General features: G+C 28.1%; 3 protein-coding genes across 3 annotated transcripts in view; 2 read left to right on the top strand and 1 right to left on the bottom strand.

Annotated features, from left to right (window-relative positions):
• LOC100203958 (chondroitin sulfate glucuronyltransferase) overlaps positions 1-14,636 on the bottom strand; it is a 43,935-nt gene extending 29,299 nt beyond the window's left edge. Inside the window, exons 1-2 of the mRNA XM_065810695.1 lie at positions 14,519-14,636; positions 10,570-11,429 (exon numbers count right to left, since the gene is read on the bottom strand). Coding sequence (XP_065666767.1) covers positions 10,570-11,424 — 855 coding nt within the window. The 5' untranslated portion in view covers positions 11,425-11,429; positions 14,519-14,636. The remainder of the gene's footprint in view (positions 1-10,569; positions 11,430-14,518) is intronic.
• Positions 14,637-21,807: 7,171 nt separating this feature from the next.
• On the top strand, positions 21,808-22,617 carry LOC136086963 (zinc finger MYM-type protein 5-like). Its single transcript, XM_065809464.1, has one exon. The coding sequence runs from the start codon at positions 21,808-21,810 to the stop codon at positions 22,615-22,617; it is 810 nt and encodes a 269-aa protein (XP_065665536.1).
• Positions 22,618-23,429: 812 nt separating this feature from the next.
• On the top strand, positions 23,430-24,296 carry LOC136086962 (uncharacterized). Its single transcript, XM_065809463.1, has one exon. The coding sequence runs from the start codon at positions 23,430-23,432 to the stop codon at positions 24,294-24,296; it is 867 nt and encodes a 288-aa protein (XP_065665535.1).
• Positions 24,297-27,973: the final 3,677 nt, after the last annotated feature.

Raw genomic sequence — 27,973 nt, 5'->3', positions numbered from 1 at the left:
CTTAAAATCATCTATTTGGATAATATTCAACTTTCCAGTATTATTTTTGTTTTTTAAGTAATGATCTTTTTAGGATAGTGACTATGTATTTAAAGTTCTAGTGCCAGAATCTATTGTATTTATTTTTGCTAAAGCTAGTAATGTGTCAAGAATAAAGGTAATCTAAAAGCTTTTGTTTTTCAATTTTTTATTCTAGTAAATAATTACTAAAATAATTAAATATTACTTATTTATATAATTAAATATTACTTATCTATATAATTAAATATTACTAATTTGTATAATTATATAAATAAGGGATTTTTTTAAATAACTTTTATTAATATCATAACTATTTTTAATAATATTTTTGCGTATTCTCGATTTAGGCTGAATTACATTTTCTTCAACTAAACTTACATTTCTGAAAGGCAATACAAACTTTTATATTTGAATTTTTTATTTTTCTTTCAACTAATTTACCATTATTAGTTATTACTACACAATTATTAATTTTTTTTAAGAGATAAAAAGCGTTTCTGTAGCTCACCAGAATCAACTTGTGGAACTGGTAAGACTGTAAGACTGGTATTCAATCAATATATATTTTTTATTTAATGTTTATAGCAACAAGGTATAGAAATAAGTTATTTTTTATTATTATAAAACACCCAACCCTTGAAAATAAAAAAAACTGAAGTTGGCAAAAATTTGCAGACCTTGATATGTTTTAGGTCATCATCAGGTCAGCAAAAACATTTATTGACTAGTTCCATCATAAAAAGTAGAAACCTAAAATGTTCGGAAATATTTAGCAACCTCAAACGCTAAGTTCGGCAGTTAGGTTTGCATTGCCAAATGCCGACCCTAATTCCGAGGGCTGTACAGCAATACTTTCAAAATTTTAAAAATGTAAAAGAATTGAAATATTTAGCTTTAATGTAATAAGAATAATGTTTTTATCTTTTTTTTTATCTTTTAGATGTAGATTTTTCAGTATTAATTTATTCAGAAAATCAATGTGAGAATTTTAAAGTCAAATTTATTAAAGCAATTCAATAAAATAGTTTTAGATATTATATAATAAATTGTAAAATATGTGTTCTTTAAATTTAAAAAATAAATGTTTATTATATATATATATACATATATATATATATATATATATATATATATATATATATATATATATATATATATATATATATATATATATATATATATATGTATATATATATATATATATATATGTATATATATATATATATACATATATATATATATATATATATATATATATTTTTTTTTTTTTTAGAAATCCTTTAAAGATATTGGCAAATCAAATTCATCTATAAGTACTAAGGATTTAAAAACAGATCCGACTATAATCATTGATGTACCACTTGGATGTTCAGCAAGTGTGAGTTGGGTGTTTATATATATATATATATATATATATATATATATATATATATATATATATATATATATATATATATATATATATATATATATACATTAATTTTTTATGTTTTATTTATATTTTCAATATCGAAACCAATGTAGAAGATTGAAAAGCTAAACTGACTTAGCCGATAGGATTAGTGGCAGAAATGGTTATGTTAACGTTCTTGATGTTTGCAGAAAATGTTGTATTCAATTTATTTTAATTTTAGAAATACATTATTATTAATAAAACCTATAAATTATTCAATTTCGTTTTTATAATTGAAATAAAACTTGATATTTAAATTTCTGATAAAATATTTCGACATCGTTACATCATAGAAATATAGCTTACAATATACTATTGGAAAAAAAATAAAAAATACTGAAACATTTAGAAAATAATCAAACAAATAAATACTGAAACATTTAGAGAAATTAAATTTGGGCTCCTCATATTAAGTACAACATATTTTCCTTAAGTTGGTGAAAATGAATGTAAAATATAATTTTTTTTAATTGATGCATTAACTACAAAAAGTGCTTCAATATAAATACAAGGTAAAATGCGAAATTGAATTGCGGACCATTATTCTATAGGTATTTCATGTTGCAACAGCTTTTTTAGCCGTTTTTAAACAATAAACATGACTATAAACATGACTACGATGCTCCAACCAAAACCCTCAGTCAATGTATTTACATTTACCTGGATGCTCTCTCTAATAGTCAGTAAATGCATTTACACTTACATTAACTAATATATTCATATTTATACATAACATACATTACTAATATATTCATATTTATTTAAATTAATAATATAATCATGGTCCTTAAAATATGACATTTTGGTTTGCACAAAAGTTTTTTGTGCAAACCAAAATGTCATATTTTAAGGAACAAAGTACACACTAGTGAAAAAGCATTTCACTAGTGTGTACTTTGCATTTTGCCGATTTCCTTATATTCAACAAATATTAAAGAGATATAGGGAAGCACTTGCACCCTTGATCCGTAAGCACCTTTGATCCTAAAGCGTTATCTCCATTCCTGCAAAACCTTTTAAAGAGGGTTGTTAGCCATCGTCGAATAATTATTTTACAATGGAAACCTTACTTGCCTAAGTTGCGAATCGAGCTTTATTATTATTAATGATTTAGATAATACTAAAATTAGTATTATGTTATTCTATTAGTCATTATAGAAATTGTGTTTCTGAATTTTCAAATAAAAATAAAATACAAATCCTGAAAATGATTATTTTTTAAAAAGAAATTATTTTTCAGTTTCTTGATTTTAATTCGGGGCGGGATTTATCATTCACTAACAAAGGCAGAGGCTGATCTTGCCTTTCTTTTATGTTTGAGATAACTTTTAGACATGGAGTAAACTCCAAACATTTTTATGGTTATACTTACATTAAATAACGATGCTTTGCAAATACTAAAATAAAAATAAATATTATACCCAAATAAATTTAGTCCCCCTACCCCATATGTGAGGGCAATTAGTTTGCAAAATTCTTTTTTATACTATTCTAAACTAATTTCAAATTTAACAATTAATTTGAAATTTCATGAAATAATCTTTTAGCGTTCAAAAATTATAGCGAGATAAATATTGTAACCCTCTCAAATTGTGGGGGATTCAAACTTTTTATGGACATAATTTTTAAACGCTAAGAGATTATTGCATATAATTTAAAATTGATTGATGAATATGTTTTTAGTTAACAATAGAAAAAAAATATTTTGGTAATTTGTTACCTTCATATTTGAGGTTAGGGGAGGGGTGTTTTTTGGAGGCATTTTTTATCGGGCTCTAATAGTAATAAAAGGTGCTGTAACGACTATTGTCGTGGAGCATAAAATTTAAAATTTATACTTTAACAGCCGTTAACAAATGTTTATCTAGTCTACCTTTCAAAGAATTTACTGTCATTGCAGAAACCACTTTTTCAGGTAAGGCATTCCAATGAGGTATCACTCTGTTCGTAAAAAAATTGTGTCTAATGGTTGTTTTTGGAAATTCTCTTTCAAATTTCATTGAATGACCTCTTAGACTTTGGGAAGAAGCTTTATAAAGCTCTTTATACCACAATATCTTATCAATACCAGTTGTTATTTTGAAAAACTCAATAAGATCATCTCTTGTACGTCTTGTTTCCAGAGTTGTGAGACACAACTTTGCCAATTTTTCAGTATAACTTAGATATTTAAGTTCAGGTGCTACCTTTGTTGCTTGTCTTTGAATTTTTCTAGGTCATTGATATCGTTTTTATTACCTGGACTCCACACTGGAACTGCGAATTCCAGGTGTGGTCTAACCAGCGATGTGCATAATTGCTTTACCAATTCAGTGTTAAGATAAGTAAAGCTTTTTCTTATTAAACATAAGATTCTTTGTGCTTTACTTGTAGCTGCTTGAACCTGATGATTCCATTTCATATCAGATGAAACTATTACACCTAAGTCTAATTATTTTGTTGTCATTTTTAAAATAAAACTTTCATTGTCGTGTTTCATAGTGTAACTATAGTTAATATTTTTTCTTCCAATGTGCATAACACTGCATTTGCTTATGTTAAAATCCAATAACCATACATTTGACCATTCAGTTAACAAATCAATGTAATTTTGCATATTATTTAGATCATTATGTTCTTTTATAACAGATATGATTTTAGTATCATCAGCATATAGTTTTGTAATTGAAGAGATACATTGGGGAAGATCATTGATATGTAAAAGAAAGAGAAGAGGACCCAGTACAGAACCCTGTGGCACACCGCTATAAATCTCTCACCAATCTGATACAGCTTCACTTATTACCACTCTTTGTTTTCTGTTTTTTTTTAAAAAATCAATCCAATTTAAAATATTGCCTTTTATTCCATAGTTAGAAATTTTATATATAAGTCGATGGTGGGGCACCTTATCGAACGCCTTCTATATGGTGCCCCACCAAAATCTAGGAATAATATATCAACTGGATAATCATCTTCAATTTCAGTTGTAATAATATCGAAAGTTTCTAAAAGGTTAACAGATTGTTTTCTGTTATATAAATTATCAGCTTTTTTCTAATTATTTTCTCTATTATCTTACATTGTATCGATATTAAAGAGATAGGTCTGTAGTTGAGCGGATCTTCCTTGTCTCCTTTTTTAAAAAGTGATGCAATGTTTGCAGATTTCCATAATTCTGGCATCTCTCCTGAATGAATCGATTTCTTGAGTATTAATGACAAAGGTTTGGATAATCCTTCTGCACAATGCTTTAGCACATAGGGACTGATGTTATCACAACCAAGTGACTTGTTTCATTAAGTTCTAATAAATAATTATGTACAATATCTTCTTTTAGTTCTTGGTCCCAGTCACATTCAAATAATTGCATTGTTTTATTGATGAAATGTGGTAGATCTTGATTTTCTTTGACAAATACTGATTGGAAACTAAAATTTAGTAGATTAGCAATGACTTTTTTATCAGTTATTATTTTATTGTCACTAGTTTTAAGTGCTAGTAGTTTTGTATGTGTTTGATTTTTTTGTGCATATGCATAGAAGAGTTTTGGGTTACGTTTTACATCTTTTGCTAAGTTTATTTCATGATCAAGAGTAGATTTTTTAATTTGCTTTTTAATTATTTTATTAACTAGTTTGTATTCATTATTTAGGTTTGTATTTTTGAAGTTTGTTCAAAAATACAAACCTAATTATCTCTCCAACAAAAAAAACGCTGGTTCAGCCCTTGCAGCAAGGGAGGGTCTGAGAGCTAAAAAATAATTAAAAAGCTAATTGAAATTAAGACTTTTTTATAGTTAAGATAAATCAATAACCTTAACACTATAGTCTAGTTATTAAGTTCTGCACTATATTATATTGATGTTATAAATAAATATCTTAATACTTGCCTTTGAAAAATATATAGCTTATCCCCAAGAGGTGTGCGTGGGGTGACGTGGGGGATGGGGCTTACTACCTTGATTCTCACCCTCAACGCGCTCTTGATTGAAATCAAACTCAAATCATAAAAGTAAGAAAGTAAAATGCCTTAAACTTTATTTTTCTTATTTAAAACTAGTATTAAGATGCATGTATGTATGTAAGAATACGAAATGATCATTGTAAACTTATTTACATTTATTATAAACTTAAAATTGCTAAATTTGTTTATTTTGGAAAAACGCCCACAGAAGGATTTTCAAAAAACGTATTGGTTTGGTATAGATACTAGTGTAATAAACTATTTTTATTTATTTGAGATTTATTTTTTGAAAAAAAAGTATAAACAATTGTAAAAAATATTTTAATTTCTTCTGTTTTCATTTTTCCATTAGTCAATTTCTTTTACCCAAAAAAACCCATTCTGCGGAGCATTCCTGCTTTTTTACGATGGAGTTTAGATTTTATAAAAGGAGTTTGATTAAAGGAAAAAAAAAGGAATTAAACCTAAACAATAAATTAGAAATAACGAACCTTTTCTATTCGTCCATTATCAAAAAAAAAGTGAGTTCGGTAATGCAACCTGGATAGTTTCGGTATTGCAACAATTACTGTTTAAAACCCTAATTCCCCGCAAAAAAAATAATGTCAAAAGCAAAGTAAATGTTTTTTAGACATTCGACATGATATATATTACATCCATCAAGAAAAATAACTTTAAAAAAGTTTTTAAAAAAATTTTATGTAATGTTTTTTTTTCAAAATCAAAGTAGGAGATTGCACATTAATATATTATAGAAAGTTTACTTGAACTCAGAAACTTAAAATCGCCATGATGATATGAAAAACCTCAAAGTTTAGATAAGTGGATTTTTTTCGTTTATAGCTTGATTTAAAGGGAATGAATAAAAAAGACATATCCGAATCATTTTTTGATGATCCCCATGCCTAAATCCTCTTTTTTAGATTTTTCGGTAATGCAACGCCTTTTTCGTTATGGGTCTTACCTGTAAGGTTTTTTTCTCAAAAAATTTTTTCGCAACTAACATATCTTAAAAATTTATATCTTTCTGATAAAAATGAAAAAAATAAAAAATTTTAAATCGCAACCGATGCGGGTAAATTCTAAAATCCTGTGTGCCGATGACAGCGTTACAATAGCGAACACAGAACCACATACTGATGATGATGATGATGATGATGATGATGATGATGATGATGATGATGATGATGATGATGATGATGATGATGATGATGATGATGATGATAATGATGATGATGATGATAATGATGATGGCAATGATGATAGTGATAATGATGATGACGATTATGATGATCATGTTGATCATAATGATGTTCATAAATGCATATATATACAAAATCAAAAATAAATTTTGAAAAAAAAAATGTACTTTAGGATGTATAAATGTTTATGCAGTCCAGATCACAAACCCGGCCCCGGCTACATTTTATCAAACCCGGCCCCGGCCCCAGCCTTAGTCAAATATCAACCCCTGTTGTTTACTAATCATCAAGGCCACATGGTTTTCTTGAGCATTAAAAACAGGTATATAAAAAATTGCCTAAACATGTTCAAATTGGTAATTACAGGTTCTTAATAACAATTTTTTACACTTCTGATCATTTCATTGAATTCCCCCCCCCCCTTCCCTTCCCAAAAAAAAATAGCCAGTTACAAGTTTTCAAGTAAAAAAATCAAATATTTTTTAAGTTATGTGACTTGAAACACCTAAATAAATGTTGCAATTCTAAGGGGACAAGAGGGGCCTGGTCAGTATCTGCTAAAAGTAAAATGGTCATATTTTAGGATCTTCTTGGAGCCAGAGGCTGAAAATTTCAAAGAATTCTTATTTTACTATGCACTCTCAAGTGTATAAAAATCAGTAAAATCTGAGATGTATTGTGACATGACCTGGGTCATTTGACATGGAATTACCCAAATGTAACTTCAATCAATATACATACTTATATTGTTAAAAGTTAAATTACATCAGTTGGATATTTTAAAGTACTGGATTATTTTTATCTTTATAAAATATCTGTAAATCAAACAATTTTGTGATAAAAAAATTATTAATCAAATTTAGATATGTTGTAAAAAAAAAAAAATTCCTTATTTTAAAAAACTTATACTTATTTAAAAGTAATATCAGGTAAATTTTATTTCAAATATAACTTGGTATATACTAATTATAATTTCAATAAATAATTATAATGCTAGGATTATCTATTGTTCAGTAACGTTATAAAAATATTTCTCAACAAAAGTTGATGGGACTTTTGATGTTATAAAATTACTTTTGAACAACTGCAATTAACTAAATTAATACAAAATTAGTTAAATTAAAAAAGTTGTAATGTAAAAATAATATATATTTTATTGATTTTTTTTTACATTGGTAACATTGCAACAATGATAAATTTATTGCAACTGAATATTTCAATAAAAAAGATTAAACAAATTTAAACTTAATTTCATTTTATCTATTTTATTTTATCATTTTATAATTTATTCCATTTGTAAACAATGAGTATGTTTCATGTAATTGCCATTTAAACTTTTGTAACAACAGTGTGCAGCTTTTAAATTGTTACTTATTTTATTTATCAAACCACTCATGAAATTTAAACTTATTTAAATATTGCCAAACAAATACGCTATAGTAGATATTAGGCCTTCTGAGGAAAGGCATGCAGACAGACATCTTAACTGACCACACATATAATTTTTTTTTTTATAACTTGGCCAAAGCACTTTGCATGTTTTCATAACTTGGGTGTTTTAAAAATGCGCTTGAAAATTCAAACTAAATTGAAGAGAAAATTAAAAATAGAATTTAGAAAAGATCAAAGTTTCAAAGTTATTTAATCCAAGCTTAATTACTTCAAAACTTGACTTGATATTTTCTAATTTGATATTTTTTAATTTTTTTTTATGTTTTATTCACTAGAATAAAACATAAAAAAAAATTAAAAAATATCATAATCTGTTAAAAGGATTTGAGCGACATAGCACCTTTAATACTTTAAAAAAGCTACGAAATCCTTATGGGAATGTGTATATATATATATATATATATATATATATATATATATATATATATATATATATATATATATATATATATATATATATATATATATATATATATATATATAAATATATATATATATATATATATATATATATATATATATATAGTGCTTTCAATGGATGTTTAAAGTAAAAAAGGTACCATATCTTGTTGAAACTAGTGCCATTTATTTGATTAATCAGCGTTTCTACTGATGGAACCATGCAGTTCTCTAACTTCTCTATAAAAGTGTGTTGTTTGATTAGTTTAAATGTACACACATTTACTCCATTAAAATTAAAGCAGCCCTAAAATTCAAAACTCCAACTGCCACCTTACAAGCTGTAACATGTAAAGTTTGTTAATATAGGAAGCTATTTGCAATAAGAAGTTACAAATGAAATTGTTATAGCAAATGACCAATTGAAAATTTGACAGAATTGAAAATTTGACAGAAAAGGAGGCATTGCTTAAAGCATTTGACATTAATGCATTTACAGCCTACAAGTGGTTTGTCAAAAGAAAGCTAAGAAATAAAGAGACAGCCAATGATTATTTGGCAGAACTGTGAAGGTTATCCACAAAAGACAGAGCAATTGCATGAAACTTAATTTTTTGACTTCCTGAAGAAATTTGACAGATGTTGAGATCAGGTCTACTTATAGAGGATTGCACAACCATACAAATTCTTGCACAAGCATGATCACTTATGATCGAGAAGCATAATAAAAAAGAAAACAAAAAATGTGCTGTTGTAACCGACTCCATAAAAATGAAAAAACTTATTGATCCCAGGTTGCAAGAAGATTAAACACAATCAGTGTACTATGAGTGCAAACTCCCTAATCATTTTGCAAGAAATTGTCATCTATGAAGGAACAATACTTGAAACAAGTCAGGTAGAACACATGAGACAAGTGTAGTGCTGTGTTTCTTGTGTCAAAAATATATCAAGAATTTGTATAGTAGACAATTTGAGGGAGAAGACAATTTTAGGGAGAAAATATTTTTGCCAGCTCTCTCCCTATCTCCCTAATCAATCAGCAATAGTGTTACCTAGCATATGCTTGGACATTAACAACGTTTTTTAGGAAGTTTTTTTTTTATTCTAATTCACTCCCAACAAGGCTGCAAGCAACCACTGTTAAGTTCGGAGTTACTAGAAAAAAAGAATAAAGTTATAGAGAAAGGAAACGGTTGATAGAAGACTTAAAAATTTTAAGGTTGTATGAATTAGAAAAACATGAAGATGGGAGAGAGTTCCAAAGGGGAACTTTTTTATTTTATGGCTTAAAAACTATCGTTTTTTAACATAAAATAAAAAAGGGCATATTTTCATAGTTTTTTTAAATAAACTTTTTGAATTTGTATTTCCATAGAAAATTTTTATTATTTTTGAAATTTTTATAAAATTTCACTTTTTTTGAGACCCAACATGATATGCTTTTAAAGAACTTTTTTTTTTTAAATATTTGGGACCCGTCTGATATTTAAAGGGTCTTGAGCAACCCCTAAAAAATTTTTAATTTAAAAATTTTTTAAATTTACTATTAATTTATTACATAGAACACATTTAGGGGTATCATCAGACATTTTCAAAAAATGTTGTTTTATGACACACCCTAATCTTTTCATTATAAATTGTCCGTACATGTAGCAAAATGCATCTGTTAGGCACAAACCTCTTGCCATTCAAATTAAATATTTACTCATCAAATACAAATTGTTACTTCTTTATTTACTAATAACACTAAAATGTTAGTTTAAGTGTGCTTTTATACTTATGACTACTGTTAGTTTAAAAATATTCCAGAAATTTCTGGAAATTTCTTGAAAGTTCTAGAATATTTTGGAAAATTTTCAGACCATTTTACCAATACAGGAATATTTTAGAATAAAACACAAAAATACCCAAATGTTGTTGTCCCAGTCATAGAAGCAACAATTTTGTAAAACATATTTTCTATTTGTTTTTGGCAAATTAGGTTAGGAAAACATTTGCAAACCATGAAAAAAAAAATAATAATAATCGTCTTTTTATTTAACATATAGTAATAAAAAACATGACTTAATCAAAACAAAAATAAATCTTCCTTACCTCTTTGTCATGAATACATTCTACTTTTGAAGTTCGAAAAAATGACTCTCCAATGGTCTCACCAATGTTTTTATTTGATTTCACAGGAAGAGTTTCAAACTTTAATAAAGTAGCTCTGCTTATTATGAAACCACTCTGGTCATAACAGTAATATGCTGGAAATTCATTTTTACCAGTAGAAAGAATACTGTGACTTTTTGGCATTGGATATCCAATATAATAATCTGCTGAGCTATTTAAAGAATGCAAGAATTTCAGCATCTCATTAGAGCGAATATATACTTCATCGCTAACTAACATAAACCAACTATAGCTATCAACAAAATGATCTTTCATATATTGTAAAACACGAAATGAAAATTCAATTTTTGTAGACTCTTCATTTATATCTGACAACTGTATAACATTTAAATTAAGTTTTATATTAAAGTGATTATGAAAGTTTAAATTTTTGGAGTAAACAGTAAAAAAAACTACACGAGGTAAATATGGTAGCCAAGTATTATTTATAGCAATCCCATAAGTCATTAACCGTTCTTCTGTGGTTATAACTGCAACAATAAATTGAAAACGAAATCCTAATTCACTATAAACAAAATATGGACGAAAATCATAACTAAATCGTGTTGACTTAGGTTTTACATAAACAGGTACAGAGTTTAACTGATTTTCTTCTATTGATTTAGATATATGCTTTTGAATAGTAGTTGGTACTTGAATTGAAAACACACATGAATCTTTATATACTGGATTATAAAAAAATGAAATAATGCATCCAATAAGTATGCCAATAAAAAATGGTAGGTATTGCTTTAAACGAAAATTCCTTCTCATTGTTATTATCTCAGATTTCATCTTTCCTAAACAAAATTATTGTATAATTTTAGCTTAAAAAATCACTTGAAATAAAAAAAGTTGGTTTGTTTCAATACTTTATTTTTTTAACACTATAACAAATAATTTATTAAATTAAAAATAACTATATCAATCAAAATTAGAGCTGATAAAAACTAAATTATTAAACCGTAATTTTATAGTTATCAATTGTTGATAACTAATTTAATTTAATTTGATTTATTACTATTATCTACCACTAGAATAATTTACAACTTTCCTTAAATTAAAAAAATTAATTTTTGTTTTCAAATCTGCTAAATATTTTATTTTTCAGACAAGTTTATTATTGTTGAATAAAGCTTTGATCAAATCAACTTTGTATCATCCAATGTTTAAAACTACAATCTAACTACGGAATTGGATTTTTACAATAGTGTTGTTAAAACCCTGGAAAACTTGTATATAAAGACTAATAAACATTTAGCAAGGCATCAATAACTCTCAAAATATCACACTTTAAGTGAATCCTTGAATGATTTTTTTCAATAACTTTTGTATGTTTTATGTTTGATAATTGTAAGATAACATAAATAGCGATTCAAGAGCGCAACGAAAAACATTTGATGTTTGAAAAAAAACATAACTTTTATGAACTTTTCTCTCATATCTTTTTTTACAATTAAGCTAGATTTTTTGCATCCCTTAATTTGACTCAACCTCTTTCCAACCATGTGTAGAATCTAGTAAGTTTTGTATGGCTTTAATTATATATTATGCCGTGTACACATTTTTTTTAAAGTAGTTTTTGAAAAAATGTGTAGAATTTGTATGAAACTTTCCATATATATTTAAAAAGGGACAAGGAATCTAATGGAATGCGGACTGTTTTTAACATTCATACAAAATTTTTTAGTTCTCAGAGTTGAAAAAAACTGCAAGGTTAATTTATAAAATAACAGTGTGAAATAGTCCTTTTTTAAAATAGTCCATGTGGAAATGGCAATTATAGCCTTTCATAAATTTAAAACAAGTATTTATTTATGTTTCCTTGAAGATTTGGTACTTAGGATTTGCATATGGAAACTATGATACACTAGTGGCCATAGGAATGGACACCCCTTCAAAATATATGAAAACTTCACTTTGGTGTGTTTTTTAAAAGAAAATAACCATATTTAAACGGTTTTCTATATTGATTATTATTTTTTGATGTGTTTAGATTAAAAAAAACTAAAATTTTGATTAAAATTCACATTTTTAATATAAAAATATAACAATTTAATGATAAAGTGGCAAATTATGGTAAATTTACGTTTTACTGCTTACAAAACATGTTATTAAAAAAATGGCTTATAAAAAAAAACTTAATATTTTGTTGGATATCCATTTTTTATTACTGCAGCAATCCTACAAGGCATTGATTCCACTAAATTGCCCAAATCTTTATGTGAAACCAGGACTTGATTATGGCCTATACTAATTGTTGCTTGTTCCCAGGTTTTTTTTTCCTTACAAATTTTTTCAGTCGAGACCACAGGTTTTCTATCAGATTCAGGTCCGGACTGTTTCCAGGCCACTTCAAAACGTTTATCTTTTTGGCTTTAAACCAATTTTTGACAGTTTTTGCAGTGTGGCATGTAGCACTGTCCTGCTGGAACACACAGGTTTCTGTTTTACCCTCAAACAAATCATCAATCGATGGGAGTAATTTGGCTTCTAATATGTTTTGTTGGTATTTTTTGGCGTTTAAAATACCATCCATAATGTGGATACAACCCACATCATCTCTGGTCATGCATTCTCACACCATTACATTTATGGGATGCTTCATTGTAACCAATGTGCACTCAGGTAAAAGATCTTCATCGGGCCTTCTTCTTACATAATTGATTCCATCACTTCCAAAAATGGAAATCTTGCTTTCATCACTCCAAATAACTCTTGCCCAGTCTTCCTGTGTCCACTCCTTATGTTCTTTTACCCAAATCAAACAATTCTTTCGTGTTTTTTTTAAAGATGGTTCTTTTCTGGGTCTTCTTGCTTTTAAATCATTTTATAAAAGCCTTCGGCAAATTGTTCTTGAACTAACCGAAACTCCGGCGGCCTCTAAATCATTTTTAATTTCAGCTGAATTTGCTCTTCGGTTCTTAAGTGCAAGCCTCATTATCATCCTGTCATCATTGGCAGTTGTCGTCTTAATTTTTCCATTTTTTGGCAAATTTTTGAAGGTTTTGGTTGCTTTAAACCTTTCGCACTTCTTCTTTACTCCAGATTTTGTTGCTCTATTTCCTAACTTTTTGGCGATTTCCATGTATGAATAACCTTTTCCACATAATGTTACAGCTTTGCATCGCTTTGTAGGCGACCAATATCCTTTCGCCATTGTAAATAAAAGTACAATTTAAAAAACACACCAAATCAAAGAGCACTGTCGACTTTTCACCAGCAATTGTTGAAACTCAACTAAATGACTACAAAACAATGATCTTGTATTTATAGCTTAAAAGATTTATGGATAAAAATGTTAATTAATAACGTAATTAACTATTAGTCATCACAATAAATAGACTAATTTTCAAAAAAGCACAAAAATATTTGACATTCACCTTTTACTAGAGAAACCCATTAGCAGAGCAATGACTCATTTTTGACACCAATTAACAATAATAATCCATAACGATTAAATTTGCGATTTCCTATAAGCCAAATAATAGACGACGTGGTTTAAATGTAAAAATAAATAATTAAATCCACCAAATGCATGATATGTCAACTTTTCTAAGAAAAATGGTAAAAATTACAGGGGCGTCCATTCCTATGGCCACTAGTGTATAATGCTTTTTTTCCTTTGCATATTGTTTGTTTGATTTTTGCTTAATAACTTCGGATCCAATTAACTTCTAAAGTTAAAAAACCCCTTAAATTTTAAGTTTATTTTAGCTCTATACAATTGAGTAATCTATATATATGAAAATTTTAACAAAAAAAAATCCTGTTAAATGGCTAACATAGAGTAAAACTAATGCAATCTCAAGATTTCTTGATGAAGGATATAATTATTAGTTTTACAATACTGTCCAGGTATTAGTAATGTAGTTTCTGATGAACTTACACTGTAACTTTGAACGCACTTTTACACCACAATTCAAACTAGCCTCAGTGAAATCCATAATTGTACATAATCTAAATTTATTTTATCTTTTAGATACAAACAATACTATCTAGAATCTATAACCAATAGTAAAATAAAATTAAAACAAGTAATATTAATAAAGATGATGAAAGTAATAAAAACAAAGAAATAAAAAGGTTATAATGTTTTTAGTAGTATCAAAGGGAAAAAACAATAAAATAAGAAATAAATAATAAATGATGTAAGAAACATGCATTCATCAATTCATAATAAAAATAATAAAGTATAATTAAATTATAATCATCTAATAAAATCATTTCTTAATGAGATACCAAACTTATTTCATATTTTAACAAATATTACAAATAAATGTTTTATCATTGTGTGTATTTTTTTCAAATTTTTTGTTACTGGTAATTGTAAAAACATTATTTTTTATTACAGATTTTCCTTTTAAAAAAAGAAAATTTACAAACAAAACAAAAAAATTTACAAAATACAAACCATAAAATATAATATTACTTCAAAAATAATACTAATATCATTTTTTATTTTATTTTGTAATTAACAATTTAAAATCACTAACATTAGGAGCAATACTTAAGTAGTAGCAACAACAATAATAATAATAAAAATAACAATAATAACAATAATAATAATAACAATAATAACAATAATAACAACAGTAATAATAATAATACTTTATAAAAAAATTTTCTTTTTCAAAAAGCACTAAAATACAGCATTTTTATTGCAGATTATGAAAAATAGTTGTTAAAAAATATATAACCAATATATATTTTGACTAATGCAAATTTAACTTTTGATGTGTAACTTTAAAATTATGAAGAATAGTTGTTAAAAAATATATAGCCAATATATATTTTGACTAATGGAAATTTAACTTTTGATGTGTAACTTTAAAATGATAAAATTTCTACAAAAAAAAAAGTTCATTAGACAACTTTTTCATTAATTCCACTCTTACTACCGCGTATATAAAAACAGTAACCGAGAGTTACATTGTAACTAACTTAAGATTAGAATTCCGTTTGCAAAACTGCTTTGAAATGTTAAAAAAATATTTCCGGGCTTTGTTTTATTGATATGTTTGAAATAATGGTACTTTTTGAATTTATAAATGAATAAATTAATTTTTTGCCAATTAATAATAATTATAATGTAACATAGATAGTTTTTCTTTATTCTTACTATTATATTCTTGTTATGTACGCAAATTTCTGTCACAAGGGGGTTTATTCTATCGCCGCATCTATTTAATATTTACAGAGGCGATTTTACGGGTGTGTGGGGAGGTGTCAGGTAATTTTAGTCGGGTAAATTTTAGTTTTGAGGACCTTTCTGTTTTTTTTTTAAGAAGCTAGTCGGTCTGAATATTTATACTGAAAACATCCTAAATAAAATAACCTCAGAATTTAAAAAAGGATCGATAATAAATGGTATCTTTACTGGTATAATTGCATACTTAAATAATTGTTTTTTGTCAATGTAACATTGACAAAAAACAATTATTTAAGTATGCAATTATACCAGTAAAGATTTATTATTTAAGTCAATGTAACATTGACAAAAGACAGAATAATAAAATAAACAAAAATTATCATTAATATTTTCTAGTAATTTAAAAGTACTTTCCTTCTAAGGTAGAGAGCTATACCTTAAGGTGGTACATGCCCTTTATTTTACAGAAATTAAAAAAAAATCAAAAAAACTATTATTACCATATTTTTTACCATATTTTATAACTAGGAATAAAAACGTATTCCTTATTAAATTTTATGTCAGAGTTATTTTTTGAATATTTTCATCAGAAAAACTGATTTAAGCATAATACAATACAGACACATAAAGATAAGATTTAATACACGTTAGCATCTAGTGGTTTAATGTCAACAAGGAACTCTGAACAGGAAAAATAAAACTCGACCAAATAATTCTGGTATGGAAAGATAATTATAACATTACGAATAGTTATAGTTTATTAGGATTTTGTTAATACAAGAGGTATCTACTTGCTCAGACTGTGAAATAATGTTAATGTTAGAAATAATAAAAATAACCAACAAGGATTTAGTTTAGAACTACACCTATTATGTATTTGAAGTTCTTGTCAATGACATCAAACATTCGAAACTCACAAGAGTCGTATTGCTTATATATAAAACAAAAATAATATCACAAAAAATATTTTGGCAAAAACTTCCTTGCTAATGATTAAATGGTGGAAGCATTTTGAGAAGATTATAGAGTTTAAAGAGCAATAAAATCTTTTACTTCATTATTTGCTTTTTTTTTTTTTTTTTTTCTACCTTCTACTTTTTAAAAGCTTACAACAATATTATTATTGCTTTGTATGGTATATATACTAGTGTTTGTAAAGCATTTATGACTAAAACAGCCATAGAAACAGCAAAAATAAAGAGACAAAAAAATGAAGAAACGATGACCTGTACAGTTTCTGTTGATGGTTAATGGCTGAAGAGAGGACACAGCTCACTGAACATCTGAAGGACATTTTTTTATTAAGAAAAGTTGTTTAAATAAGTATTTGTTTTGCATTATTAAGATTAATCAAGAGAATATTGGTTTAAGACCAATAATATAAAAACTTTGCCAGTTTCACAGTTTATGCTTAATGCATTTGTTGAAAGTTATAAAGAGCGCATAAAAAATATTCATAGAAACCAACCAAAGGTCAACATCATCAACATAAGGCGTATATGTTTGAATAAAATAAAAAACCAATAGAAATGGATTTCAACATAAAATGAAATAGTATGGAGAGACTCATGCTTACTTTGCAGGCTTATATTAATGAACTCATAGTGTTTTTGTCAGTTTAATTTTATTTTTGTGTTTTTCTCAATTTCAATATTTAACGAGTTAACTTAAAAACATGATATCTTAAAATCAATATAAGCTTTTAGGTTGAAATTTTCACAAGATTTTCTTTATTTATAATGGCAGGAGTTGAACTAAAACTGATATTTTACACTGAAAAATTGTCATTTTATGGCACTTTTTAAGGGCATTTCCTGTGGAAAATACCATTAATGAGTAAGAAATATCAATATCTTCTGAACTTTTGTGCGTTATGACTTGGTTTTAGTTCAACTCCTGCATTACTATACAATGAAGAACTAGTGAAAATTTGAAGTCTTGAACTTTTTTAGTTTTTTAGATATTTTGTTTACAAAGTATCATTTTTTTAGTAATAATCGAGACAAAAGGCTTAATTAACTATTTTTTAAATTAAATTATTTCAAAATATTATATTTTGAATAAAAACAAATTAGTAAATTTTTGTATACTGTCTTATTCTGAATTTTTTTTTTATTGGTATGTACCACCTTAAAGGTAGAAAATTGTATGACAAATCATTATTTTAATATAATTTTAAAGTGTTAGAGCTACATGTCAATCAAAGTAACCACAACGCCTCTATATTTCATTTTTAATGTCTCTATTTTTTGACATTCAAAATGAAAAGTTAAACCAAAAAATATGTTTAAAAGTGAAGTTTTTGGTTTAGGTGGAGGTTCAATTAAATGATTTGTTTAGTTCTTAGAACGAGTAAAAATGTTAAAACTTTTTTTACCCTTCTTGAGTCTTCTTTAAATGACCTTGGTATCCCAGCAAAACATTGTTATGGTCATACAATTGTGCAAGTAGTATGTCGGATGAAATTTCTGGGATGCAGAAAAGAGTCAAACACATTGCAGCGCATTTTTTTTTTTACATATTGCTGTGCTAACAATTTAAATGTTGGGATAGTTGAAGCTGTAAAATCTAATGTAAAGTTAAAATTATTTTTTGGAACTTTAGAAACCATACACACGTCTTTTACTGATAATTTAACTAGGGTAACGTTCCTCAAGGAGGAGCGACATTAGAGGGTGGAAAAGTTTGTCTAAAGCCTAAATCGTAGTGACTGCATTGGAAATAGCTTTAAACAAAATTTTTGCAGGAAAATTGAAAAATTTTAAAGCCAGGATTTTCAATTTCAATATCTACAAAAGAGTTATAAAGAAATAGTTGTTACTTTGAGTTTCATCAAAACTTTTATATCTCAATCTACGAATATGAGAAAAGACCATAAAACTAGTTTGTAGGAACTAAAAGAAAGGAATCCCTACAACCAGTTTGCAGAAACCAGAAATAGAAAAAAAAATTTAATGCCACATAACAATGTGGCATTAAATTTTTAATGGGGAAAAATCGGAAAAAAGAGCCGGCATTACAATGGATTTGCACTTGATGAATTGAAAAGAAGATTTTTGAAAGAATTTTGTTGTTATTAATTATCTGGTCTCACTTGCTTTACCTGGTCTCACTAGACTCTGTGGTAAGCACAATGGAGAATTGCTTTACTTATCAAGGTTGCTTCAAATTTTAAATGTCTCGATCCAAAGATTTTTAAGGATGTGGAAAGTTAGAACTTATCAAATTTCTTTCAGAGCAATATCGAAGCGATATCAATTTTGGATGATGTTGCTCAAAAAATTTTTGTTCAGAAATCTTTGAAAAGAAGTAAAGGAGGCACAGAAGAGTTGAACAGTAACAATGTCCTAAAGTTTATACTAATTTATGATCTCTGTGACATTTACCCAAATATTTCAACGTTGTATAAATTTTTTTTTGCCTATTTCTAGTACGTCTACAGAATGCTTTAGTCGATTAAAATTCCTGAAGATTTACTTACGGTCCTTCATGAGCAAGAAACGACTATCAAGCATAGCACTACTATCAATTGAAAGAGGCTTGGTGAATTAATTTGATCATGAAGCTGTGTTGGATGGTTTTGCCCGTATGAAACCAAGAAACTGAATTAAGTTTCAGACAGCTGGTTCATAATGTATTATTGCGAACACTATATATAATTTAACAAATTTATGTTATTGTAATAATTTGACAAATATCTGTTTTTCAAAATTTGTAATTTTTGTGACAAGTGGTTTAGCAATTTTAAGTAAATCCTGTATAACTTAAAATATAAGCAGTTGTAACTGCTTTTAAATAACAGTTTTTAACATATTAAAACATCATGATGCTGTATTTGATTACAAAGAATATTTTTAGTGTAATTTCAGATCCAAAGTAAATTTTATTTTTATTTACTTTGGATCTGAAATTACACTAAAATTACACGCTTTAAATTTTTTTATTCGCTATCAAATTTTTAAATGGCTTTGAAACCTTTTGCTCCCTATGTAATCAAACTGGCTCTGCAAACAAATCTAAATCTGAATTAGATGAATTGCATAGATAAACAATATTATAATCTTAGAAAATTCAAGCCGAAAATATGGATAATTTAAATGATAATTCGTTCATTTAAGGAGGTATAATAAACTGATCAACGCAGTTAATGCACGTTCTGGAAAATACACGAACTTTGGATATATTTAATTGAATTTTTTCAGCATAACTAAAAATAAAAAATAAAAAAATTTTTAATTTTCAATCTTTTTATATGTCTAAAAGTAAATAAAGTAAAAACTTTTTTTAATTACTCAAGTTTAAATTTTGCTTCATAGTTGAGTATTATTGTTTAAAATGATGTTGATGTTAAACAAAGTTAAGCATCACCTGCAAAAAAAAAAAAAACATTTTTAAACAAGTTTTAAGTTTTAAGATATTTAATTTCTAACCAGTCGTATGTCTGCAAATATATCAAAGGGCAAAAAAAAATTAGTTTCTTTAAGTTTTAAATCTGTTTTATTGATTTATCATGAAAGTTTTTACTTATTTGTATGTGCCGAACACAAAATTTAAAATATTCGGCTCGTTAGACTTTCAAAGTTTAATCTTTCAAGGTTTATCTAAAAGTTCAAATTTTAAACATTTTCTTGATACGCATCACCCCTACTTTATAATGCCTTAAAACCATTCAACTAAAAATCTGGTCTTTAAATTACCTGAGATTACTGTAGATATATGTAAAATAGCAGGATCCCTTAACATTCGGTTTTAATAAGTAGCAATATTTTTAGTTTAACTAAAAAACACAAAAATCAAACATTAATGATGTTTGATTTTATGATATTTTTTTAAACCTTTAATTTTATGTTCTTGATCTAAAAGACCTTGTGATTTTCATTTATTTGAGGTGATCATTTAAATAAAAATCATAAGGCTTTTAGATTAAGACTATTAAATCATTAAAAAAAAAATATTAAAAGAAATCTTTTATTTCTCATTGATTATAAACAATTAAAAAAAAAAGGCTATTTTATTGTTGATCATTTAAAGCTCTAAAGGAGATATAAGACATGTACCAGAAAAAATCTGCGCGTGTTCTGATGTGGTGTTTACGGAAACCGTGCATCACTTTAAATAGCTAATTGTTTTAAAATGTCATTGTATTAGTGTTATTCAAAATTTAAACAGCTCTGCTATCAAAACTACTAGTTTTAATTGAAATGACATCAAATCAAGAAAAGAAGCGAAAACAAATTTTGAATTTTCTTGTTGAAAATCCTGGTGTATCAAACAAAATAATTTCTAAAGAGTTACAGATTGCTTTGAGAACAGTGCAGAGCGTTGTGAACGATTTAAGGACACTGGTACATTCAAAAGAATACCGGGAAGTGTAAAAAGATTTCCGTGCGCACTTTAGCGAATAAATAAAGACAAGTGCTACCACTATACAAAGAGTGAAGAGAAATTGTGGCTATAAATCTTATAAAAAGAAAAAAGTTCCTCGTCGTAAAGAAAAGCAAGAAAATGTCGCGATTCGTTGCTCAAAGCTGCTCTATAAAAAATTATGTGCCAAAAATTCTTGTTTGATTATTGAAGATGAAGCTTATTGTGCTGCATACTTCCGATCTCTTCCAGGACACCATGTCACGTTCTCACGTACAAAATTTCATTAACTTTCTTGAGTAAAATTTAAGAATATTAGTATATGTAATTTTAAAATATATATAACATTCAATATCGAAATACAATAGTTAAATAAATATCCTTTAAAATGTCCGCGCAGATTTTTTCTGTCTTATATTATGTCTTATATTATATATATATATATATATATATATATATATATATATATATATATATATATATATATATATATATATATATATATATATATATATATATATATATATATATGTATATATATATATATATATATATATATATATATATATATGTATATATATATATATATATATCGCTCGGTATTAAAATTTTAACATATTAAATAAAATTTATATAAATTTTATTTCTATATAGGTTTAACGATGACGGGTCGTAAATATAAAAGTGGGTGTCAAAAAAGAAAATTAGCAGAACAGAAGCAAGACGCAATAAAAAAATGTAAAACATTAACTAACTTCTTTTCAATCCAATCCCAGATCGACGAAACATCTTCAGCTCAAATTAAAGATAAAAATAATGATCAAAATGTTTCAATATTTGAATCATCAGAAATTCAAACATCCCCATACATCGTTGAACTGCCCTCCGAAGATAATTTTTGTGATTTGGGCACATGGCCGGATATATTAAATAGCGATTTCATTAATTTTTGTTTAACCAAAGATACGACATATTTTCAAAATAAGGGTTTCCATAAACGTGATTATGCAGCTTTGTGCAGAATTTCAAAAACACAAAATCGATATTTTTCCGAAGAACTATTTAAAAAACGGCTTAAAAATGCACATCCAGTGTCAAGAAATTGGATATGTTATTCGAAAAGCACAGGAAACATATATTGTTTAATGTGCAAATTATTTTTTATAAACGTGCAAGCATTTTCCAAAGGGTTCTCTGATTGGAAACATGGAGAGGAATATGTCATACTCCACGAAAATTCTACGCCGCACAAGAACGCCGTTATAAATTGGACAACGCGAAAAGAAAGGAAAAATACAATCGATAAACAAATAATGCAAGAATTAGAGCAGGAATCAGATAAATTTTATAAAATTTTGAAGCGTGTTGTTGCTGTTGTTAAGTTTTTGAGTGATCGAGGTTTAGCATTTCGTTTCACAATGAAACACTTAGTGTTCCAAATAATGGCAATTTTATGGGCTGTTTGGAATTGATTGCTGAATTCGATCCGTTTCTTAAAGAGCACATACAGAAATGTTCAGGAAAAAAACACACTGTTTCTTACCTAACCAAAACTGTGTATGAAGAAATTATTACATTAATGGCGAAAAAAGTAACAAAAACAATTATAGAGGAAGTCAATTCGACAAAATATTATTCGATTGTTGTTGATTCAACCCCGGATGTGGCGCATGTTGATCAACTCGCTATTATACTAAGATATTGCTATCAAGGTGATGTATTCGAGCGATTTTTAACAATTACCCCAATTACTTCACATACTGGAAAATCTCTACTAAATGTAGTCAAAACAATATTAGATACAAATAATTTGTCCATCAAAAATTGTCGCGGCCAATCATACGACAATCCCGCCAACATGTCAGGCCAATATAACGGCTTAAGGGCACTACTGCAGAGAGAAAATCAGTTGGCAGTATACCGTGTGCAGCACATAGTTTAAATCTGATAGGGAGTAGTACACCGTGTGCAGCACATAGTTTAAATCTGATAGGGATAGAAGCCGCAAAAGTTGTGCATGAAGTTGGAATATTTTTCGGTACAATTCAGCAATTATTTGTGTTTTTTTTAAGTTCTACTAAAAATGGAATGCAACTACCGACGCTTTAAAATTAAATGTGAAAACGCACACCCTAAAAAATTTAGGCAAAACCAGATGGTGCAGCCATTGGTTGAAGCTTTAAAAAATAATTATGAAGAAATTTTAACGGTTTTAAAATCAATTGCAAACGATGAACAAGAAAAAATGGACCAAAGAGAAGAAGCGAAGACATTATTTTGAAAAATGACATCATTGGAAAATGGAGTTTTGGTTATTTTTTGGGAACAAATTCTGGAAAGAATTAATAAAGTAAATAAAAAATTACAGACAGCCGGACTAGATTTGTTAGACGCTTCCGCACTTCTTTCATCACTTGAAGGATTCATTAAAGAAAAAAGAAACAATATCGACACCGAATTGACCCAATACGAGATATTAGCAAAAACTTTGACTAATTACCTTAGTTCGGAATATAAAGATAAAAGAAAAAGAATACTAAGATACTCAGACGGTACAACAGGGTGTGGGAGCAACTTAACAGGGAAAAACAAATTTAAAATTGAAATCTTAAATGTCGTTTTGGACAAATTTCAAAATGAATTTCAAAAAAGAAAAAAAATATACAAGGAAAATTCTGAGAATTTTAAATTCTTATTTGATATTGGAAACAAGAAAACAAAAATAATAGATGAATCCTGTATGCAGAATGCATGTAAGTTTTATAAAGAGGATATTGAAGATTTTGCCACGCTGAAAAACGAATGCATTCATTTTAAAGAATGTATTAACATAATTGTAGTTAACGAGCAAAGCCAAATTAATTGTGCTGAAATTTTAAAAATAATTTATGACAAACACCTTATCGATACTTTTCCAAATTTGTACACAGTAATGAAAATTTTCCTTACAATGCTTATAACCAATTGTAAAGCAGAAAGATCATTTTCCAGAATGAGCTATATTAAAAATAAGCAAAGAAATACAATGACTGATGACAGATTGGCTGATTTAATGCTTCTATTCATAGAACATAAAATTACAAAGTCATTAAACTACGATGAGGTTATAAAGGAATATGCCCTAATAAAGGTTCGAAAACTGCGTCATTAAAAATCTTAAAATTAAATAACTTGTTTTTGTTATGAATTTATTATGCTTAAATATTTACGATATTTGTGATTGTTAGTGAATAGGAATAATAATAATAAAAACAATCTTTAATATTGTCTTTCATTTTATTTAAATAATGAACCAAAAATCAATTAATCGCATAATCAATTAAAAATCTTTATTCGGGTAGGGCTACGGCCCCTTGCTATTTTTAAGCCTTGGACCCCCGAAAAGCTAGATGCGAGTATATATGAAGAGTACACGGGATAAAACGGCAGTCACATTTAAAAAGTTTTGAGAATGTATATATTAATCATTTATAAAAGTCTTTGTTTAAAGTTAGGAAAAAAAAATTTTCAATAAAAGTTACAAATATTTTATCAAATGTAAACTTCAGATGAATTAATCAAGAAATAATTTTTTCTAATTTACTTCTATGCTTTACATGAAAACTTTTATAAATGAATAATATATACTTTCTCAAAACTTTATATATAATATGTTATAAATATATATTATGTAGCCACGATGCTGATGTGCAGGCCTTCACTTTTAATTTTCAAGGTAAAAAAATTAATAAAAATAATTTTCGTTTCGGCCGGAATTTTATTAGCAACACCAGCAAACCCAGTTCCGGCCGGAATTCAAAATTTCCAATCCGGTACACCCCTAGACAACATTATTTCATACAAGGACGAATAATAGATTTGTAGAGGTAGAGAATGGAATCATGAGAGAGGTAAACACGATAAAGAGAAGCAACCTTAGAAGATGCTAATTTAGCAATCGATTGTATGTTTGGTTTTCATAAAAGGTCAGTAGTAAATGATAATCCAAGTAGACGTCAAGAAGAGGTCTCAGAGAGAGGGTTGTCATTCATTATTATAGGAATGTTAACAGTAATGCAAGAGCTGAGTTTTTTTGGAGTTAAAATTTACAAGCCACTGTGAGCCCCAATCTGTTACAGTGAGATCAGATTCAAGATTGGTTGCCTGTTCTAAACGATCGAAAAAATAAGACTTTTTGTCAAGACAAGAGTATATAGTTGAGTCATCAGCAAAAAGAGCTACTTTAAGTGTAAAGTTTTCGGGAAGATCATTAAGGATGGAATCTTAAGGTACCCCAGAAGTTACTGGAAATAAAGGGATGTTGGCCTTTGAGGATGACTTTAATAAAGCGATTAGAAAGAAACAATTTGATAATCTCAAAAACTTTCCCAGATACAACATACGAAAAAAGCTTATGGAAAAAACCAACATGTCAAACTTTGTCGAAAACCTTAGATATGTCAAGATCAACAGCCCTAGCCTCTCCGCCTCCTTCTAATACAATAATCTTTCAGTCACAGCAGTTAACAAGTCAGCCGTAAAGCAAAAGGATCAAAAACCGTATTGATTGGCTGACAGCAAATTATTTGACTCGAGATTGGATGTGAGAAACTTGTTTATCAAAGACTCAACCTTGCTAACAACATATAGAAGACAGATAGAATAATTGGAGGGGTCAGAATGTTCACCGAGGTTATTGAAAATTGGAACAACAGATGCCATTTTCCAGAAGGTCAAGCACTAGTTAAATAGTTTAAAGAAAGTTGAAGACAGTTCTGGAGAACAATTTTGTAAGGCTGTAGGAGGACTGTAAGGCTGTAACAGTAATGTTGTCTAGACTACAAGCTGTAGAAGAGTTTCATTGAGATATGACTTTAGCAACGGAAACTGGAGTGATTTTAATGCCTAACAGTAGGTTAACCTGTTTAATTGGAGCAAAAGGAAGAAAATAGCCAAAAAGATTCGAGAGTTAAATTAAAAGAAAAGTTCTTTGCAAATAGTTCAGCCTTATCTTTGGAAGAGGCAATAAGATCTGTCCCATGAATCAGTGATGGAATGTTAGATCTTCTATTGTAAACAACGCTGTTGAAGATTTTCCAAAAGTCTCTAAAGCCTAACTTCTGAGATAAGATACGAGATTTAGTGAACTAAGAATAATGGAGCTTAGAATCTGACAGCATCCTTTTACATCAATTTCTTGCAATAATAAATAGCTATTTCTTTTCAAGGGAATTGCGTTTTTGAAAAAGCAGAAAAAAATGATTACGATTAGATAAAGCAGCTGCAAAAGAGAGTGTAAACCAGAGAATTGAATGACGATTGACTTGGAACCGACAAGAAGGAATAAAAGCTTCCATTCCTGCCTGAACCCAGGGGTTCAGTCCGGAATGGAAGCTTCTATTCTTTCTCGTCGTGGAGGCGCATTTATCAGCTGAGGGGCAGCTGAAAGACATTAGCCCAAGGACAGTCACGATAAAAATCACGAAAAGAGTCTCAGTCAGTTTTAGGGTTGTAGTAAGTATTGCAATGATTGTGTGAGTCCAAAAATGAAGTACGAGATGAAAGATTTACATTGATTATTGCGTGGTCAGAACCACCTAAGGGAGAAAAAGGAGTAACTGAACGCTTGCTTAGGTTGTCAGGAAAACGAGTCACAAAGTTAACTATCTGAGTAAGAGAGTGTCAGTAGGATCAGTGGCATTAGAGCCAAGCCATTCAGTGTGATGAGCATTAAAGTCACCAATAACAAGAATATTGTCAGAGGGTTAAAGAGAGAGAGCATGGTCAATTTGATCAGAAATTATATTTAAAAGTCTTGGGAAAAAGAAGAACAATAAAGAACAAAGAACAAGGTGATACAGTGAAGAGGTGCTTAGCGGAAGTACCCAAAGGAATGGTCAAAGGATTACAACCTGATTTCACGACAAATAGGTGAGTTGATGCGTATGTATACCACTAAGCCAAGCATGTGACCGTTGGAGTCTTTGCGAATCAAAGGATGGTACCTATCAACACTGAGTTCAGAAGAAGAAATAGCAGAATTAGTCTCACTAAGAACAAACAAGTCTGGCGAATTTTGTGAGAGGTATGACTCAAATGATGGAAGGTTGCTTTGCAGACCACAAATATTAGTGAAAGATATATTAAAATAGTTAAGTGATAGGGATGGTTTTCAGGAAACAATGTGACATAGGTTTACATCTACGCCAGCCTAATAGATGAAGAAGGGGGTTGAGGCTAGTCAACAGAATTATTCTAGTTACCCCTAAAGTTTTTTCCTAGGAGGCTTCCTACAAGACAGTAGCTGGATGCAGTTAACATCTGCTTAAAATGAGTACTTTTATCAAGACACCATCTCTTTACTCAACCAAGAGCCCCAAAGCATGGAATTTTTAAGCTGGAGTTTATTTCTCCCTGCTTTTGCCTAAAAAAGCACACTCTACAAGGCAGCATGACATGGGACAGTTAGTACTGGGTTACATAATACCAGTATCATGGCAATCCTGAAGATCCTAAACCTGACCTGACCTGGAGTAATTAAAAATAGCTACTTTTGCAAACAGCTCTTTAAAACATTGGATATGATATTTTGGAAATGCATTAGGAAAAATATTACATCCAACAAAATATTAGAGTAAGCGGTTTAATAGTTGGAGTGTCTGGTTAGTTAATGAGCTCACACTCCATCAAAACAGATTTAAACATTTAAATATAACATTTAAACAGAACACATACATACATAAAGTAACTTACAAGTGAGTACACACAGAGCTGAGGTTCAGACAGAGCACAAACATATATATAAACATGAACAGACAGAATACAAACATACAGATTTGAGATTTTCAA

Source organism: Hydra vulgaris, chromosome 11, assembly GCF_038396675.1.
Source record: "Hydra vulgaris chromosome 11, alternate assembly HydraT2T_AEP".
Taxonomy (NCBI): domain Eukaryota; kingdom Metazoa; phylum Cnidaria; class Hydrozoa; order Anthoathecata; family Hydridae; genus Hydra; species Hydra vulgaris.
Note: the sequence above shows the minus strand (reverse complement) of the source record. Positions and strands in the feature narration are given on the sequence as shown.